Below are 19,129 nucleotides of genomic sequence, written 5' to 3' on the forward strand. Positions count from 1 at the left end.
TTTTTTTTTTTTTTTTTTTTTTTTACTCATCTTGATCCTTTCCAATTGATTTGATTTGTCTTATTGAACTATCCATGAGTAACCAGCTGAGATCAGTCTTTCTTGGAGTAGTAAGAGACATATAAGCTCATCTTTTTCAAGTTTAATTACCTTTATTAAGTTTAATAAGCTTCATTTCACCAAAGAAAAGAATCAGTTTAGAGATGAACTCATTGCACACCGATTTAATTGACTCTGAGTCACTTTCAGAGCAAAATTTCAATGAAGGAAACAGAAGGTGCTGCATGAATTATTAGACCAGCTCTTGTGTCTGCTATTCAAGCACCTTTCCCTTCCCCTACTCACAAGATGATAGGTGTGTGTGTGTGTGTGTGTGTGCACGCTATTAGAGTGTTCAGCTATGATATGAGTATGACAGGTGAAGAAGTTGAAATTTTCTGTCCCCAGCATTTCCATTTGTGAGCACTTTTTGAATCAGAGTCAGAGAAGGCATTTATAGAATTTGTTGGGGGTAAAATCACCCCAGAAAAAAGAGCAGCAGGTCACTAGTGGGATGGGATTTTAACTACAAAGACAACATTTTCAGAAGTCTTAAACTAAAGACATGTTTAAGACATAACCAATACTCCATTAAGAGGGAATTTGGGGACTTCAATGGAAAATCAATTTACTCCTGACAGTGGCTTAGTTGGCATGAATTTTCTAACAGTATTGGTTTTCCTCACTGCACAAAAATTTCTAAAACATAAATGAACTTATACTCATCAGATTTTCTTTCACCAGATTTGGCTGTGTATATATTTTACCTCCTGTTTTTTTAATAAAATGAATTTTTGGACTTCTTAACAGGAAAGTAGAAAATAGAACTGGCTTTCTCCCTCTCAAAGTATGATTATAACATTTAGACTGACCGTTACATAAGGCCATGTAAAACTTATTCACTCAGTCAATAAATATTTATTATATACCAGGCACTGCTCTGGGCACTGGAGATACAGCAAGAAACAAAGCAAAGTTATTTGCCTCATGAAGCTTATAAACCATAAATAAATAAGAAAAATGTCTAATGTAAGAGATGGTAAAATGCTATGGAGAAAAATAAGCAAGGAAAGCAGACAGGGTATGGGGGAGTTTAACTAGGGGAGAAGATGACACTTGAGCAACGACCTGAAGGGTGACGAGGCAAGCCAGGTCATCTACAGAAGGACATTCCAGACAGAGTAAATAGGGCATGTAAAGGCCCTGAGGTAGGAACGTGCCTGTGCTGGTTGAGTATTCCTGACACATTCCTATATGTCAGAAAGTATGCATGTATCTATAGGAAAGACTTCCTGAGCCTCAAATGGCCTTGCAGATAACACAGACTCCCTCACCCCAGGTCTGAGAGAATCTATGTCACTGTCTTTGACCTGGATTAGTAATAAGTCTATGCAATCAAGATCCTGGTTCTGGGTCCATTATTGGCACCATCTCTAATCTCCAGGATGTAGTTTACTTTAGCACTTTGGGATCAGTGTCCAGGTCTGGTATAGTTCCCATCTGGCAGTGCAAATGGCTGGGATAAGGGATGAGACATCCATTTAACCATCAATATCCTCATTAAAATAGCCCTGAGGACTGGTGGCTCAGTTAGTTAACCTGAGGGACTGATGCGGTCAAGGCTGAAGTTGGATCTCTCTCAAATTTCTGAGCACTCACATGACACAGAACACACAGGGAAGCCTAACCTGACAGCTCAAAGAGGTCAGCCATTGGTCTAATAAGAAATTGTGACTGAAGTCAAGCAAACAAACCAGAAATGTAACCCGCTTGAAGTGAAATTAGTATTTGAAACTCTAGCTTTTTCAAAAAAGGCTAAACTGGAGATTTACACAAGGATTTACCCCACACCTCTTTTAAATAGCAAGTTCTCTCCAGATTCATTGCCAAAGCGAAGCATATCTATTCTGAAAGCATATTTTTCTTAATACTAAAAGACAATATTAAAGTACAAATTTAAAGCAGACATATAGTAGTTTAGTAATTTTATCACTGAATATATAGAACATAATGTACACTTGGTCTCTTTAAATTGGCATGCTTAACCCAAATAGGTGAGCTTACAATCAAAAATTACAGGAGTACCATTAATTATAAGACTTTTACAATAATAGCAGCAAATGACATTGTTTTCTTCATAACTACCATATCTGAAACTATAAAAGCATTGCTCCAACCACTGTTTTTGAACCATTTCTTGGTTCATACTAATAGTGAAAACGGACTTCCCTATATAACATTTCTTGTTTCTGTGCAGAGTGAGTAAGAAACATCTCAAGTGTGATTCATCTTTAGTAGGCCTACTCTTCCAGTCAGAAAACAAAATCATTTATTACCATAGATCAAGTCTTTCCATTTAAAAAAAAAAAGTATTTATTTATTTGCCACTGCCATTTCAAAAAACTCTTCAGCTCTGTCATTTCAAATACAATCTGATAAGTTGGATAACTGTGTGCCCAAGAAGCTGGCAGTGGCATAGGTGCAGGGCAAATCCAATAGTTCTTCAGCACCCAAGTACTGCTGAGTTTGATCTTCTTGAGACTGATTAAATTCATGGAATGGAAGCCCATTTAAAAATCAACCAAAGTACAGTATTTTCTATCTGGAATCTCAAGATTCCTACTCCTCCCCTCCTCACATTAGAAAAAAAATTAAAATACCTCTTTCTACACATAAAAGTGGGAGGTGCCCTATATTTCATTACAAGATAAACTATTTCAAGAAACAGGAAAATGATGGAAGTTAAAAGGTCCTCATATTATAGCACCTCATCCCTACGTAGTGGGTTTAAATTTGTGTTACAATTTTCCCCCTTCTTAGGCTATTGCCCAGTTTAATTTTTATACATAATTTATCTATATGGCAATAATACCAATAGTTAAATATGTCAGGCATACTACTAAATGTCAGGGATAGGCAGAGACAAAGACAGACTTGGGACATGCCCTCATGGAGATTATACTATAGGAATATAGTGACCATTATCTCCATTTTATAGTTGAAGAACCATCATCTTAGGTGGACAGTGACTTGCCTGAGGCTATTCAACTACTAACAAGACTTGAACCAAGTCTATGTGCCTCTAAAACCTAAGCTCCTTCAACACCTGAATTAACTGAAGCATGAACAAATGGTGAGGGCTGCTGAAGGACCATTCTTCAAGGTCCCCAGGCATATTTTAGTTGACTCAAACTGTAGGCAGAAAAATATCCATGGTCATTTCAGAGTCAGGCCTTACCCAGTCCCTTAAGAACTTTGATGTTCTCTTAAAAGACATTCCAAAATACTTTCCCATGTGAATGGACCTCCAAGGTACAGGAGCAGCTGAGCCCAGAGTTTTGGAGTTCTGAGCCCTAAACCACATAAAGTCCCTGTAAAGGAGCTCTCACCAGGGCTCCTTCTGCCTGACACCTTCTGGAAGATTGTCACCTAATGCTGGCCACCTCCTCAGCACATGGCAAGAATTTCATCATTCCATTCTATTCATCTTCCTTCCGAAGAAGCTTCTTGGGATTCATCCTCATACTCTAATGAATGCTAACATCCCTTTTTCACAGTATTCTCACTTCTCCTATGGACACTCTTTCCACATCCTACTTTGGATCTCCACACCGACAATAAAGAGACCAACTGTGCAACCCTGAAACATATGAAACAGGAAAGCTCCTACCTGGTCTGATTGGAATGAACTGTTAAACAAATAATCCTTCATAGTACTCAAAAAATTTTGTGGTTTTGTTGTTGTTGTTTGAGACAGAGTCTCACTCTGTCACCCAGGCTGGAGAGCTGTGGCACAATCTTGGCTCACTGCAACCTTCACCTCCCAGGTTCAAGTGATTCTCATGCCTCAGCCTCCTGGGTAGCTGGGACTATAGGTGCCTGCCACCAGGCCCAGCTGAATTTTGTATTTTTAGTACAGACAGGATTTCACCATCTTGACCACGCTGGTCCTGACCTCAAGTGATCTGCCCACCTTGGCCTCCCAAAGTGCTGGGATTACAAACATGAGCCACTGCACCAGGTCCCATAGTGGTCAAATAATTTCGACATAAAGTGACCTTATTTCCTGACATATTCTTTCTTGGTGTAGGAGAACTATTTTATTCTTTTGAAAGTATATTGTGAACATTAACACTGAAGTCTCATGACAAGGAGTGAGGAAAGCAAGTTGGTTTACCTGATACTGCTTTGAGGGAATCTCTCATTTGGCCAAATCCCTCATTTGGTCAAAATGACTAAATATGATCAGAATTCATAAAAGACAATGTCTACATATTTCTAAACTAAAAGGAAAACAGCATTAAATAGGAACTAAGTGGCTCATTTCATGAGTGGGAGACAGTGTTTTAATGGTTTTTAAATATGTCTTCCTATCCCTCCCCCTACTCTAACTTACCCCATTTAACTCACTAACCAAAAGATTAAACACCCATTTAACCAAAAGGAATGATTTCCTAGCCTTTCTTCTGCAACTAAAATATCTGTTGATACCACACTTTGCTTGACTGAGATGTTCTGATGAGTGAGAAAAGAAACAGGCTCCCAGAATCCACTCCCTTTTTGTTTTCTACCCTAACTTCTCAGTCAAGTCAATAAATACGTGGTAAGTTGGAATGTGGGTCATGGCACTGTAAGACTTGGCCTGCCACAAGAAATGTCTTTTACTTCATTTCAGAGTCTCAAAATGATCTTGATATTTGGTCTAGTCGCTCGAGAAAAATTGGCATTGGTGGCCCAACGGGGGCCTGAGGTGGCCGGCTGGAGATGAGGCGGTCATTTCCTATCCAGAGCAGTGATATTGAGCAGATGGGGGCTGCCAGCCGGCTGGCTTCTGGATAGGCATCCGTGTCAGGAGCGATAGGCTGCGAAGTCGCGTGGTGGGGCATAGGGCTGGTAATGCCTGCGGGTGGGCCCGGGGCGGCGGGGAGTCATGTTCATGTAGTCGCTGTGCAGGAGCCTGCTCTTCTTACTCCTCATCTGCAGATAAGAGAAGTGTCAGTATGGAGGGACAATGTCATGGAAGGAGTTCTAAGACTTTGGACACAACTATTGATATTATTAACTGTCAAATGACAGAGACACTAAAACACTCACCTTTTTTGAGCACCCTGGACTTCAGTAATGACTAATCACACCCAACTACTGACTCTTCACATTGAACTCAAAAAAATCTCAAAGTATTTTAGAGAAATGCATCCCTGTTACTCTCATACTAATCAACATATCCACTATTGATATGTAAATACACTTGAAGGCCCTTTCTCCTTTGACTAGGTTAAGCCTACTCACATTGGATCTTCTTACATTAGCATTTGCTTAACAAGCTGTTTTTCCATAATTAACCAAAGAGGACCTTCAGCTCCTCCAGAGTCTGGAATAATCACAAATTTGTAAAGATGGAGTCCAAACTAACGGCAATTTACAGTTCTAGACAACTAGTACATTCCTATTTCTTTATGGGTATGTATTTCTATAAAGACAATACTGTCATTCATCTCTCTTTCATAGGCTTTGGTTCCCTCAGGATGAATTTCCACCAGAAGGTAGGGAAATAAGGGCAATCATTTTGCCCACCATGAATCTTAGCAAAATTTTTGACTAAGGGTTAGGAGCATCATTTCTGGATCAACTTGATAGTAAAATTTTACATTTCTTACAAATGACCCAGGAAACATCTAAAAACAGAAAGCCATCAGATTTCTGGATTCAGAATTCTCTATTATGAAAAAGGTGCCTAGTTCCTGGCATACAGGCCGATACTTAAGTAGATAATGCTGTACATAAATGACATGATACCTAAATGAATAAATAAGTGAATGATTTCAGCCCTGGTTTTGTTTCCATACACTCCTGCCTGAGCACTTCACACCTTCCTTGTCAAAGGGGCATGAGTAAGTGCTAAAGAAAGGCTTGAAAAAACACTGACCTCCAGGTTACTAAACATAGCTAACATGTTTTAAGTTCTCACCTTCTTCAACTCTCAGCAGCATTCTATACTATTGATAACTCTTTTCTTTTTGTGATACTATTTTTCTTTGCATCTATGACATCCCAGTTTTTATCCTGTCTTGTCACTCCTTCCCTGCCTCCTTTGCAAGCTCATCCTTCTCTAACCAGCTGTTAGAATTTTTCACTGCTTGGTCCTAGGCCTTCTTCTCTACTGTATCCTCTTTCCCTAGGCAATCTCATCCACATTCACAGCTTCACCTACTCATCCAAATTTATATCTCTGGACTAAACCTCAAAGCCACTGTAAACTCAACATGTCTAAAATAAATTCAAGATTTCGCCAAAATGCTGGGTTTTTTTTTACCAGTGTTTCTCATCTGAGTGAATGACACTACCATATACACAGTTGCCCAAGACAGCCCTCCTAACCTCATCCTTGACACCTCAAGCTCCCTTAATCCCTGTCCCAGGGGACATTTAGTGACGTCTAAAAATATTTTAGATCATCACAACGGGGAGGGATGCTACTGGCATCTACTAGGTAGAGGTCAGAGATGCTGCTAAACATCCTGCAATGCACAAGGTAGCCCTCTGCAACGAAGAATTGTTTTGGTTCTACATCTTTTCTGTAAATGAAAGACTAGAGCTGTCTTGAGCACAGGATCACAGCAGGGCAGGGGTGAGACCAAGGAAATGTCTGTCCCCAGATGAGTGTAGAAAACAGCTGATAACCTGGGAAGCATTTTTAGTACTTACTCCAACCCCGCGGACTCCCTTTGCCAAACCTCCAAGTGTCAGCCTCTGCCTCTGGACATCCAAACCAAATCACAGCTGGTAGAGAGGCCACAGTAATAAAGGTGTCTTGATTCTCAGGTTCTTCACATTGCACGCAAAGATAATGAAAGGTCTGTTGCAGTCAACTCCCATGCTTATCCTCAAGCGATTGTCAGATGGTGGACTGACTTACTATCACCCTAACTCTAAACACAGCTGTGGGATGAAAATGACAAATGCATGGCTGGGAACAAACACCATGAAGAACCTACAGCGCCCATGTTTATCAAGTATGTGTGCATATGTGTGCAGGAAGTACCTACCCTATGTGTCTATGTCATCTCCACCCCTTCAACAGTGAATGTCAGCTAATGGTATGTGATTTCTGAACCATTCCTCCTTTGCCCTTCTCCCCATGCCAGCCTTACCCCCTTGTTTCCTGGGAACAGCAGCAACACACAGGGCATACGCAAGGTAATCTACTTAAGTACCTGGTCTTTAAGAATCTACTGGATTATTATACAAAGCAGACACTACCTGTACACACACTATCTACCTTCCTCACATTGTGATCTGCAGTGGGGAACATGTTTTCTTAAAAGATTTCTTTAGACTAGGAAAACAGACAGCTTTACCAGCACAGCTGTGTGAATGGAGAATTGAAAGACAGTGACAGGTGCTGGCCTGTGACAGCTTGACCGAAGGGAGCTCTTTATTTACTCAAATGTCAACATCAGGTCAAGAACTGAGATAGAATCTGCAGCTGCTCCCAGAAACCCGCTCAGCCTAGAAACCCACTCAACCCAGAACTGCCTACAGTAGCATATCATAGGCCCTCAGGAAGTTCCGGAAAACAGCAACTTACATCAAGGCACACTGCAGACCAGCCAAAAATAGGATCTCAGAAAATCACCCAGGAAATAGCTAAACTCCAGGGATCCATAATGGCCTAGATGCCCAGCTCAGCAAGGTACTTGTTGCTTAAACAGCAACAGCAGGAAAAGATGAGCCCAGAGTAAAAATACTATGTTATTCTACGAAATATAGATAAACTTGTATTTATACTCTTTTGGTAAGAGAATACAAAGACCCAGGTTTGAGATGCAGATAAGTGGTAGTTTTTATTGGGTAACCGAATTGACTACAAGAGGCCACAAATGACAGGCCTGCCCAATTCACAGGGAGTCTGTAAGACAAAGTAAAACAAAAATAAATTTTTTTAAAACAAAGCAAGATGAATCTCACTAGGAATTAGTAGTGCTGCCAAGGAAAAACCCAGCATGTCTGTGATGTGTCTGAGTCGAAAGTGAACAGTTTAAATTCATTGAAAGTGAGAAACTGTTTTTGTCCCTTTGGGTGACTCAAGTCACTCAGCAAATTGATGTCTCATTATAGTAACTGACATTCTAATGCATATTTATAATAAGTTTTCAATAATGAGCAGTGTCCTCTGCCACTGAAGGTTAAAGTAGTTCCCAAAACTACTTTCTGCAGAGCTAGTAAATTACTTTGACCTAGGTCAGCATATCACAGGGGAATGCCTTTCCTGGAGGGGTACCCAAAGGGCCACTGCACCTGGCCTTTAAGTTAGAAAGTTGAAATTCCCAATGAGAGGATTGAAAAGCCATACGGTAGGCATAAAAGCCAATGTCCAGAGATTAAGAAGAAACAAGAGCTAAGAATTCTAAAAACTCTAAAATCATCAGCAAACACCACAGAGGATCAAAGCTAGAAGTTAAGTTGGATGAAGACACCAAGATCTGGAAAGATGAAAGTAGTCAACTAACATCAGAGGCAGAATTCAGGCAATACTTTACAATACCAAAGCCCCACCTTCAGGGTTGGGCAACTTGCAGAAGGCAAGCCAGGCAAATTCTTAAGATGATACCTAGTATAAAGAATTTCCAAGAACAAGCGACCACTTTCTTTCCTACCCTGCAGCAAGTACAGAGTAAGCAACAGGCAACCTGACAAATGTCCATCTGAGCCCTAGGGTCTTCTGAACTGCAAGGAGCATATGGGGAACAATTGAAAGGTAAGCTTCGGCAATAGGCCAAGAAAAGTCTAAAAGAATCTGAGACTGGATAATAGGAAGGCATGACTGTGGATCCAGGTCGGTACCTGCAGTCATCAAGCTGATAGTAAACAGAATGACTTCACATGATAAGGCTTTCAGAAATTACTGACTCATCTACGAATTAGGTAAATATATGGATTATGCCTTAAAGATGAGTATCATACTTCAGGCAGACTCATTTAAATCCTTAATTTGACCTCTCTGGAGGTTATCAATTCATCAATTCAATAAGCATTCATTAAGCACCAAATGTACTTAATATCAAATGGAGAATATCAAGATAAATAGTCTTTTGGAGACTATCTAGAGAAATAGTCTTTTATCAGCCGGGCGCGGTGGCTCAAGCCTGTAATCCCAGCACTTTGGAAGGCCGAGACAGGCAGATCACGAGGTCAGGAGATCGAGACCATCCTGGCTAACATGGTGAAACCCCGTCTCTACTAAAAAAAATACAAAAAACCTAGCCGGGCAATGTGGCGGGCGCCTGTAGTCCCAGTTACTCCGGAAGCTGAGGCAGGAGAATGGCGTAAACCCGGGAGGCGGAGCTTGCAGTGAGTTGAGATCCGGCCACTGCACTCCAACCTGGGCGACAGAGCGAGACTCCGTCTCAAAAAAAAAAAATACTCTTTTATCTTTGAAGAGAATACATTTCTCATTGAAGAAATGACTCATCCATGCATGTAACTTCTAGAAAAAAATTCAAAGACAACATGGAGTAAATACATTCTGTACCATAACTGTGTACCTAAGAAGTTTCTGAGTAAGAACAAGTGTCACTCAGGGGTACGTTCTTAACTGTAAACGCGTTCATCAAAATGTGTTCAAACCCAGGCCAAAAATTCAATGTTGAGAAAGGTAAAGAAAAATACACCACATTTATTATGTAAACATTTGCAAAAGTTGGTACTTCAGTGGTGAGAGCTCAGAAAATTCTAACTCCCATTATAGTTTCATAATGACAGCACCATACTTGGCCTCACACAATTCAACTGCTTCAGAGGAGAAAAAAATATGACTCAGATAAACAGATCTAGTTTCTTTGCTAGGTTTGAATACACAATTTCAGTAGCCAAGTTTCTCGTGATTTTTGATCAAGCCAATATTGTCCATTGGCTTCAGTTGCCTAGCTTCCCAAGTTGCCTAGGTGTTTATACATATATACGCATTAAAACTGTTTTATGTGTCGTAATTATATTGCAAAATGGAGAGAAAAAAGGCAACTGCTCCTAATCCCTTCACCCTAATTTGCCCATTTAGCTTCTTATTTTGCCTCACCACCTACTCAATGCCTTCTGGGAAATCTAACTCATATCAGATTTTTATCTCAGATAGAGTAGAACGGGCTAAAAGAGAACCTACTCGAGCATGGGGAAAAGAAAATCATCATCATATATTAAACAGAAAATAAACCACATAGGCAAAATTCTTGAATGTGTTCAGATTGCATGTGCAGTGGAAAAGTTACATAAAAGCAGTGCTGCTTCTCTTACCCAGAAAATACTAAAGGCCACTGTTACTAGCAAGCTATAGCAAGCCAGGACTCCACCAACCACCACCAGTGCCCAAAAGGGCTTAGAAGGTCCAGGAAATAGGGGGCTTGGACAAAGGTGTTTCCCTGAAAAACAAAATACAGTGGATTAAATTATATAGGAATAGCAATTGAGTACATTTCCTTCCTTGTGAACATCAGAGAAAAATGTGAAAGAAATAAAATATTAAACATATTACCAGCTTAGAGTGAATAGATTTCCTGTTTGAGACTTACCCAACCCCACCACTGACCATGACCTGGTCAGTTTTCATGACTACAGTTGAAAGCCATTACGTTAGGATGGTACACTGGTAGACTTGTATTCACTTGACTTTGTGGAATCTACTGTGTGAATCAAAATGGTGACTTCCAATGGCCTTAACCTACTTTACCCCTTTCTCCCATCAGAAGATAGTTAATCTAGACCCTAAACTGCATCCTTGGAATAAGTTAAATAATATACATGTTTTCAAGCCTTAAGAAAATCATCAGCCTAATATGGCAGTCAGAACATTGGACTGCTAATCAAGAGAATAAATTTCTAGCTCCAACCCTGCCTAATAGATTATATGATGATGAACAAGTCGCTTTATATCTTTAGGAATCAAAAGGGGATGAGAAGGAACCTATAGAATTCTATTCAAAATTAGAGAAAATTAGAACTAGAAAGCATACCAAAAATCCTCTAGTCCATTGATTTTCAATCCTAGCTGCACATTATCTGAGGAAATTTGAAAATATAATGATGTTCAGCACCCCTTCCTCAACCCATATCAATTACATCAGAATCTCAGGGCTGGAACTAGGCATTGGTATTTCTTGTAAAATCTACTCAGATTTATAATATACAGACAGGACTGAAAATTACTAAGTACAGGAGCATTGGTGTCCTTCTCAGTTCTACTATAAATGATATGTGTATGTGTATGTATACATATATATAAAATACTATCCTAAAGTAGTATATCATTCATATAGGAAAAAATATTTCACTCTTAACTATAAGCAACATAGCATAATTTTTAAACCTTTGACTTGATACAAGTGAAATATTCTGTTTGGACATTATAGATACTAGAAATCTAAATGGGACTCAGCAAACAAAATATTCACACATTAATTGTCTCTATTTTGCCAGAACACAAAATCTAATCTGCCACATTAAGTTAACGATTCTTTCCTTATTTAGTATCCTATTTTTCATCAGCATGGTTCTGTTCCAGCATAGAAGAAAAACCATTTATTGGCATTATGCTAGGATTCAATACAAAACTGAACATATACATTTCTTATTATCATTCCACAAAAAGGAAAACCTATGATATATCCACAAAGTATACCAAAAAATCAAATTTTACTTGCTGCTACCAATAAACTGTATTCTTCTGGGTTGAGGAATCATGATTTTTTTCCCTAACATTTAGGCAGAACATAACACCAACAAAAGCTCAGCAGACTTATTTTCACTAATTCACAAATACCGCTTAATAGTTGTACTGAGTTTTGACTATGAAAAGTTAGGTGACTTATCCAAGATCGCAGAGTTGATTAATAGCAAATTTTATGTCCCCTGGTTTCTAGTTCAGCATTCTTTGTATATTTTAGAAAATGGAAAGGTACAGGCTGGGCGCGGTGGCTCACGCCTCTTATCCCAGCACTTTGGGAGGCCGAGGCGGGCGGCTGACGATGTCAGGAGATGGAGACCATCCTTGCTAACATGGTGAAACCCCATCTCTACTAAAAATACAAAAAATTAGCCGGGCATGGTGGCGGGCTCCTGTAGTCCCAGCTACTTGGGAGGCTGAGACAGGAGAATAGCGTGAACCCGGGAGGCGGAGCTTACAGTGAACCAAGATCGCGCCCTGCACTCCAGCCTGGGTGACAGAGTGAGAGTCCGTCTCAAAAAAAAAAAAAAAAAAAAAATGAAGAAAGAAAAAGAAAAGAAAGAAAGAAAAAAAGAAAATGGAAAGGTACTTTTACAGAGGAAGATTATGGAGCACAAAAAAAGAATTAATTAGAAATAGAACTAAGTCTTCCTGAGTCTTAACCCATTAGACCCAGTTGTTACTTGAGGGCACCTGGGCTTACATTTTAATGGTAACCTCTTTTCTGTCATGATCCACTCGAATGGAGAAAAATGATCTATTCCCACATGCGGTAACTTCATCACTTACTCTCACTCAATGTCAGCAAAGGAAAATAAAGACATTCAAAATATAACCTTGAATCTCCTCTACAGTAAAAGGAAAAAATTTTCTGAAAACATTGTTTGTCTTTGTTAGTATCAAATCACTTAGGCCTTACTCAACCTCACCACTGACCATGACTTAGTTTTCAGGACTGCATTTGAAAACCATTATTTTAGGGTGGTACACTGGTAAAACTGTATGTTACCTTTCACATGGATAATGGTTCCATTGCTCTTCTCATTGTCTAGGTAAGGAGGAGGATACATGACTTCAATTTTGCAGAAGTAAATATCTGTTTGGTTAACATACAAATTCTGGAGGTAGAATGTCACTGATTCATTGCCCAATTTCCCATCACAGTTGAATCCCGTCTTTGAGGAAACCTGAAGCTGCTGGGAGGAATTCCCATACACAACACAGACTTCCACAGCACTATCCAGTCCTTTATGAAGGGATGCCCGGAACTCCCTTGAGAAGAGATTGTAGGAATACTTGCAGCTAAGGTTGACTGCATTGTCGTACGCTACAAGCATGGGCGACTGCTTCACCAAAATCTTGTTTCCTGGGGGGAAAAAAATCATTTGCTTAGAACAAGAATATAAGGATAATTTTCTTCCTGAAAGAAAATGTATTAATTAACTAAATGAACAGATCTCCAGCAAAGGTTTTCTCTTGGCAGAAGATGTAGGACCTCTTCGAGGGATAATTATACTGAGAGTTCAAAAGTTAACATTTTGATATTATTTGCATCCTCTTTTGAATGGAGCAATGGAGGCAGTACATGGCTTTCTGTTGGCATTGAGCACCACAGCTATACACTCAAAATTTTTAAATCTATACTCCTAAGAATTAATATTAATCATACATTGGGCCAATTTCCTGATTGGGTGATATATTTGGAGGTGGCTTTATTGCCTGACAGACACACAAATAGATTTGTTTCTTTGTTTGTTTGTTTTTGAGACAGGGTCTTGCTCTGTCGCTCAGGCTGAAGTACAGTGGTGCAATCTCAGCTCACTGCAACCTTCACCCACTGAGTTCAAACAATTCTCCTGCCTCAGCCTCCTAAGTAGCTGGGATTACAGGCATGCACCACCACGCCCAGCTAATTTTTGTATTTTTTTAGTATAGATGGGGTTTCACCATGTTGGCTAGGCTGGTCTCGAACTCCTGGCCTCAAGTGATCTGCCTGCCTTGGCCTCCCAAAGTGCGAGGATTACAAGCATGAGCCACCAAGCCCAACCTACAAATAGATTTGTTTTTAAGTTGTGATACAGGCTTTTGTAAAGGAATTAAAATATTTTGAAACATTTTTACTTTGTTTATTGCCCATTCCAGAAGTGGGATGAAGAAATAAGAAAAAACATACCCAAGAGTTTGCTTTAATTTGTTTTCCACACCAAATTAGAGAATAGCCTCCTCAAGAAATTCATAGATTTATTCCGTTAAATCATAAAAGGTGAAAGACTCCAGAGGGGAGTTACCTCTCTGGTCCATTATCTACCTTTACTGCTATCCCAATAAAAGATCAAAGAATCTGGAGACCATTTAGTTCAATCTTTAAAAGCAAAGAAACTGAAATTAGGTTATCATCTCCACAAGGGAAGAGAACACATTGATCTCATTTCCCATGGTATCCTCATCGTTGGCACATGACAATATTACTTTTTTTTTTTCTTTTCTAATGACTGTATAAGGCCTAGAAACATTAGCTGGTTTGTCTGAAGTCACCAAACAAATGGTAAACAAAGCCAGAACTAAAACCCAAGTTATCTACGACCAACTAAGAAAGAGACCACTGAAGCACTGAGAAATTGAGAATCAACTTTGCAACCAAGAGACTTTCCAAAATTTTTCTTTTTTTTTTTTTCTGGAGATGGAGTTTCACTCTTGTTGCCCAGGCTGGAGTGCAATGGCGCGATCTCAACTGACTGCAACCTCTACCTCCTGGGTTCAGGTGATTCTCCTGCCTCAGCCTCCCGAGTAGCTGGGATTACAGTCATGCACCACCATGCCCAGCTAATTTTCTATTTTTAGTAGAGATGGGGTTTCCCCATGTTGGTCAGGTTGGTCTCGAACTCCCAACCTCAGGTGATCCACCCGCCTCAGCCTCCCAAAGTACTGGGATTACAGGTGTGAGCCACTGTGCCTGGCCCTCAAGAATTTTTCTAAAACAACAAACCACTTTGTGTCTTTGATTCAAATTTCAATGCAAACAAAAGCATTTTTTTGTTCTTGTTTTGGGGTGTGTTCATAATTATTTACCTACTTGCATTTCTTTTAAGTTTATTTGAAGCAACATCCGTATACGCACACTGAAGAACCAAACAAATCCGATTCATTTTTAAACGAAATTTACAATTTAACTGAATTTGAATTCATACACACAGGTGTTTTGTTTTGGTTTTGGTAAGAAGGGAATGGCATAGAACTAAATTAATAGTAACTTTTTGTCTCCTATGTAATCAACAATGCTGGCCAGGCATGGTGGCTCACACCTTTGTGATCCTAGCAATTTGGGAGGCCAAAGCGGGAAGACTGCTTGAACCCAGGAGTTCAAGACTAACCTGGGCAACATAGAAAGAACCCATCTCTACAAAATTCTTTTTAAAAAATCGTTGCTGGCTTTATATCAAGAACTTTAAAATGAAAAAATATCTGTGCCCAGGTCCTCCCGCTTCCAGAAATTCTGATTTAATTGGTCTAGGATGGGGGAAAGGATTGATACTAAGTTTTTTTCTTCATTTTAGATAATAACTTTATTTAGATATAATTCAGGTACTATAACGTTTGCTATTTTAAAGTATACTTTTTAGTATACTCACAAAGTTATGAATGAATCACCACTATCTGATTCCAGAATATTTTCATTACTCCATAAAGAAAGACCATACCCATTTACCGTCACCCCGCTTCCTCCCTCCCTTAAATCCCTGGAAACCATGAATCTACTTTGGCCCTATGAATTTGCCTGTTCGGGACTGTTTTTATAAGTAGAATCATACAATATGTGGCTTTTTGTGTCTGACTTCTTTCACTTAGCATAATGTTTTCAAGGTTCATCCATGTTGTAGCGTGCATCAGAACTTCATCACTCTTTATGACCAAATAATATTCCATTGTATGGATATACTACATTTTGTTTTTCTATTCATCACCCTTTGGTTATATGAATAATGCTGCTATGAGCATTTGCATACAGATTTTTATGTGGACATATGTTTTCAACTCTCTTAGGTATTTGCCGCAGTAAAATTGCTGAATCATATGGTAACTCTGTGTTTAACTTTTTGAGGAATTGTCAAACTGTTTCCAAAGCAACTGCACCATTGTACATTCTCACCAGCAGTGAATGAGGACTCCAATTTATCCTCATCCTTGCTGACACTTGGTATTGTCTATCTTTTCTATTGTAGCCATGCTGGTGGGCATGAAGTGATATCTCATCATGGTTTGATTTGCTATTTCTCTAATAAGTAATGATGTTAAGCATCTTTTCATGTGCTTATTAGCCATTGGTCTATTCTTTTTAGAGAACTCTCTATTCAGATCATCTGCCCATTTATTAACTGGTTAGGTTATTTATCTTTTTATTATTGAATTATTAGAGTTCTTTATACATTTTATATATATATATATATATTTTCTTGACAGTCTCAATCTGTCATCCAGGCTGGAGTGCAGTGGCACAATCTTGGCTCACTGCAACCTCTGCCGCCTGGGATCAAGCAATTCTCCTGCCTCAGCCTCCCGAGTAGCTGGAATTGGAGGTGACCACCACCACCCCAGCTACTTTTATATTTTAGTAGAGATGGGGTTTTTCCATGTGGGCCAGGATGGTCTAAAACTCCTGACCTCAGGTGATCTGCCTGCCTCAGCCTTGATACAAGTTTCTTATCAGATATGTGATTTGCAAATGTTTTCTCTCATTCTGTGGACTGTCTTTCATATTGTCTTAAAAGTTCCCCCACTTAATTCTAATATTCAATTGGGTTGAAAGCCACTATGGCCTAGTGGAATTCACCTGACAACATATTTAGAATCACCTGGAAAAATCTAAAAGCCTTTGGTTTTCCAAGGCCAATGAAATCAGAATCTTTAGGTATAGGACCCAGACATCCATTCATATTTTTTTGTAATTTTGTAATTTCTCTAGTAATTCTAGATGGCAGTCAAGTTTGAGAACCAGTGGCCTAACAGAGGAAACCTAATTTCTTATCCTCAGATAGGCCTCCACAGGCTTTTCCAACCTCATTTCCTCAAACCGAAACCCTCCTAATTAGACAGACCATTTAAGCCAACATCCCAGGAACACACTGTGAGCATTCCTACCTCCGTGCTTTGTCTACTAACTCCTTGGAACAGAGCACCACTCCCTTCTCAGGTATCAAAATGATTACTATCTGTATCGCTCACTTGACATTTGGTCGAGTTCTACCTTTTGAACAACTCGTTTCACATGCTTCAATTTGCTTAGCTTTGGATTCATGTACAATTCCCCTAGGCCCCTGGTTTCCAAGTCTCTTGACAGAAAGGACCACATGTTATGCTTCTTTACATAACACAGTATGACTAATAGCCTCTCATTAAATAATTGTTGAGTGAAAGATGGTGATCCGGCTGTACTGTTGTTACCAGCAGCTAGGTTTGACTACCATCTCATTAAATCCTTGTTCAAAACCTGTGTCAACAACTTTAACTTCACTTATTATTTGTTCCACAAATATTTTGCAAAAGCACTGAAAAGTAAACATGCAAAGAATCAAAAGGTTCAACCTGTCTTCATACAAACATCCAATTTTTTTTGTTGTTTTTGATTTATTTTGTTTGTTTCCTTTTTTTCACTTTGAAGGAGATATTAGGTCAGTTCTGATTGGAAGAGCAACCAACTCCAGCAAGCAATGCCTGCATCTCCCCTCCTTTTCAGAGAATGCAGGTTAGGCATTTGTATTCTGCTTGCTCACCCCCCTGGGAATTGTGTTTCTATTGCTAATTATTTGGATTCTGTTTTAATGCACATTCAAATTCTTGCTGATCTGCCTTTGTGAGCTGATTTAAAGAAAAACATGAGAATGACAATAGGACTTCTTCGTGGGGATAAAAAAGGGAGTGCAGGTGGGCTAGAGAAACCTCAGATGGCTCCCCAGTTTGACTCTCTCCCAGCACCCACAGTGAGGTGGAGAGAGGGAAGGGAGAGGGAGGAAAGAACAAAAGCTATGGCATCTAGAGTCCAGTGGTTTGCTGAATATGTCCTGTCTAACTCAGGGTGTGACGTGTTCCTAAGATGCACATGGGAGAGAAGAATTGATTTCCCAAAAATGAATGGTTCTCAATTCCTGTCCTTGGGCAGCTCATGATCTGATGGGGAAGAAAGATACAAATAGACCCTACTTTAAACATAGTGACACAGTGATCTGCACAAAGCTTCTGGGGGGAACTGGGAAACCAGCTAAGGATCTACGGAGATGACTGCTGACCTGAGTCCTGAAGGATTATGCATACATGGATTTGACCAACTTTTACTAAGTAAAAGTTAGCCTGGCTAAGATTGTCTTTGTGTTGGGGACTGGGGTGAGGTGGGAGAGTGTGTGTTTGGGCTGGGGGTGAGTTAGGGGACTGTGGGGAGGATAAGACAAAGACAGAAAAAGAGCAGTCTGGGCAAGGGAGATGAGGAGGGTAAGAAAGAGTGTGGCAGACTTGGGGAATTACAGCTACCTTCTTTTTGCTGGGCCATGAGTTATGAAAGGGAAGATTGTCAAAGTAAGCATAGTTCACTCCATTAGAGAGCCTGGGCTCTCTTCTGAAGGTGATGAAGGTCTATTGAAGGCTTTTATGCAGAAAAGTGCTAAGATTTTGCTGGAAAAGAGCTTGAAAACTATTTGTTTTCAATAAGGCCATTTGATGAAAAGCCATCCAATTTATTGTTCATGTTTATTTTCCTCTCTCTTCTTTGTCAACATAGATCATTTTTAAATTAGTTAGCTCTCAAGCACAGATACTATACTTGAAATAGTTTGCTTACTATGTGTTAATATGTGGCGAACAGCCTCCTAGTTTAGAGTTCAAGCTGAGTTCAAGGTTGGCTGATAAAATCTCTTGTTTCTCAATATTTATATCTTCATAACATTTGGTTCCACCTTGGTTCATGTCAATAATTCAGGGAAGCCTAAATGGGAAACTATCTCATAAGACCTCAGAATCTATCTGCTTTGCAAGACACTAAAATGAAAGAAATTTACTTTTGGTGCTAGAAAAAGATAACCAGTGACTCTAAGTGATATTGAATATGTGTGATCATTGTGACTTTGGGTAAACACAGTAATTCTGATTTCTCTTATTTTCTTTTAAAATGGGGCATGTGTAAAAATGCACACCCCTTGCTCTGTGACAGTGAAGTAAAAACATGGAGAAATCAAAGTAGCTGATAATCAGAATATCAGGTGACATTTGGCTTTGATATGTATTTTGGTCCTCTGAGTTTCTGAAAATCCACAATACTTCAAATAATGTAAGAACATACTACAAATGTAAGGACATATCTAAACTCAGAAGAAACCCAAATATTTAGCT

At 39.4% G+C, this 19,129-nt stretch overlaps 1 protein-coding gene across 2 annotated transcripts in view; it reads right to left on the reverse strand.

The window, feature by feature from the left end:
• Positions 1–937: 937 nt before the first annotated feature.
• The window catches only part of CD28 (CD28 molecule), a 32,615-nt gene continuing 14,423 nt past the window's right edge, over positions 938–19,129 (reverse strand). For both annotated transcript variants that reach the window (XM_017884412.1, XM_017884413.1), the window contains exons 2-4: positions 12,765–13,121; positions 10,330–10,454; positions 938–5,016 (exon numbers count right to left, since the gene is read on the reverse strand). In XM_017884412.1, coding sequence (XP_017739901.1) covers positions 4,888–5,016; positions 10,330–10,454; positions 12,765–13,121 — 611 coding nt within the window. In that variant the 3' untranslated portion in view covers positions 938–4,887. The remainder of the gene's footprint in view (positions 5,017–10,329; positions 10,455–12,764; positions 13,122–19,129) is intronic.

The sequence above is a fragment of the Rhinopithecus bieti genome, unplaced genomic scaffold (assembly GCF_001698545.2).
Source record: "Rhinopithecus bieti isolate Rb0 unplaced genomic scaffold, ASM169854v2 scaffold_14229, whole genome shotgun sequence".
Lineage (NCBI taxonomy): Eukaryota > Metazoa > Chordata > Mammalia > Primates > Cercopithecidae > Rhinopithecus > Rhinopithecus bieti.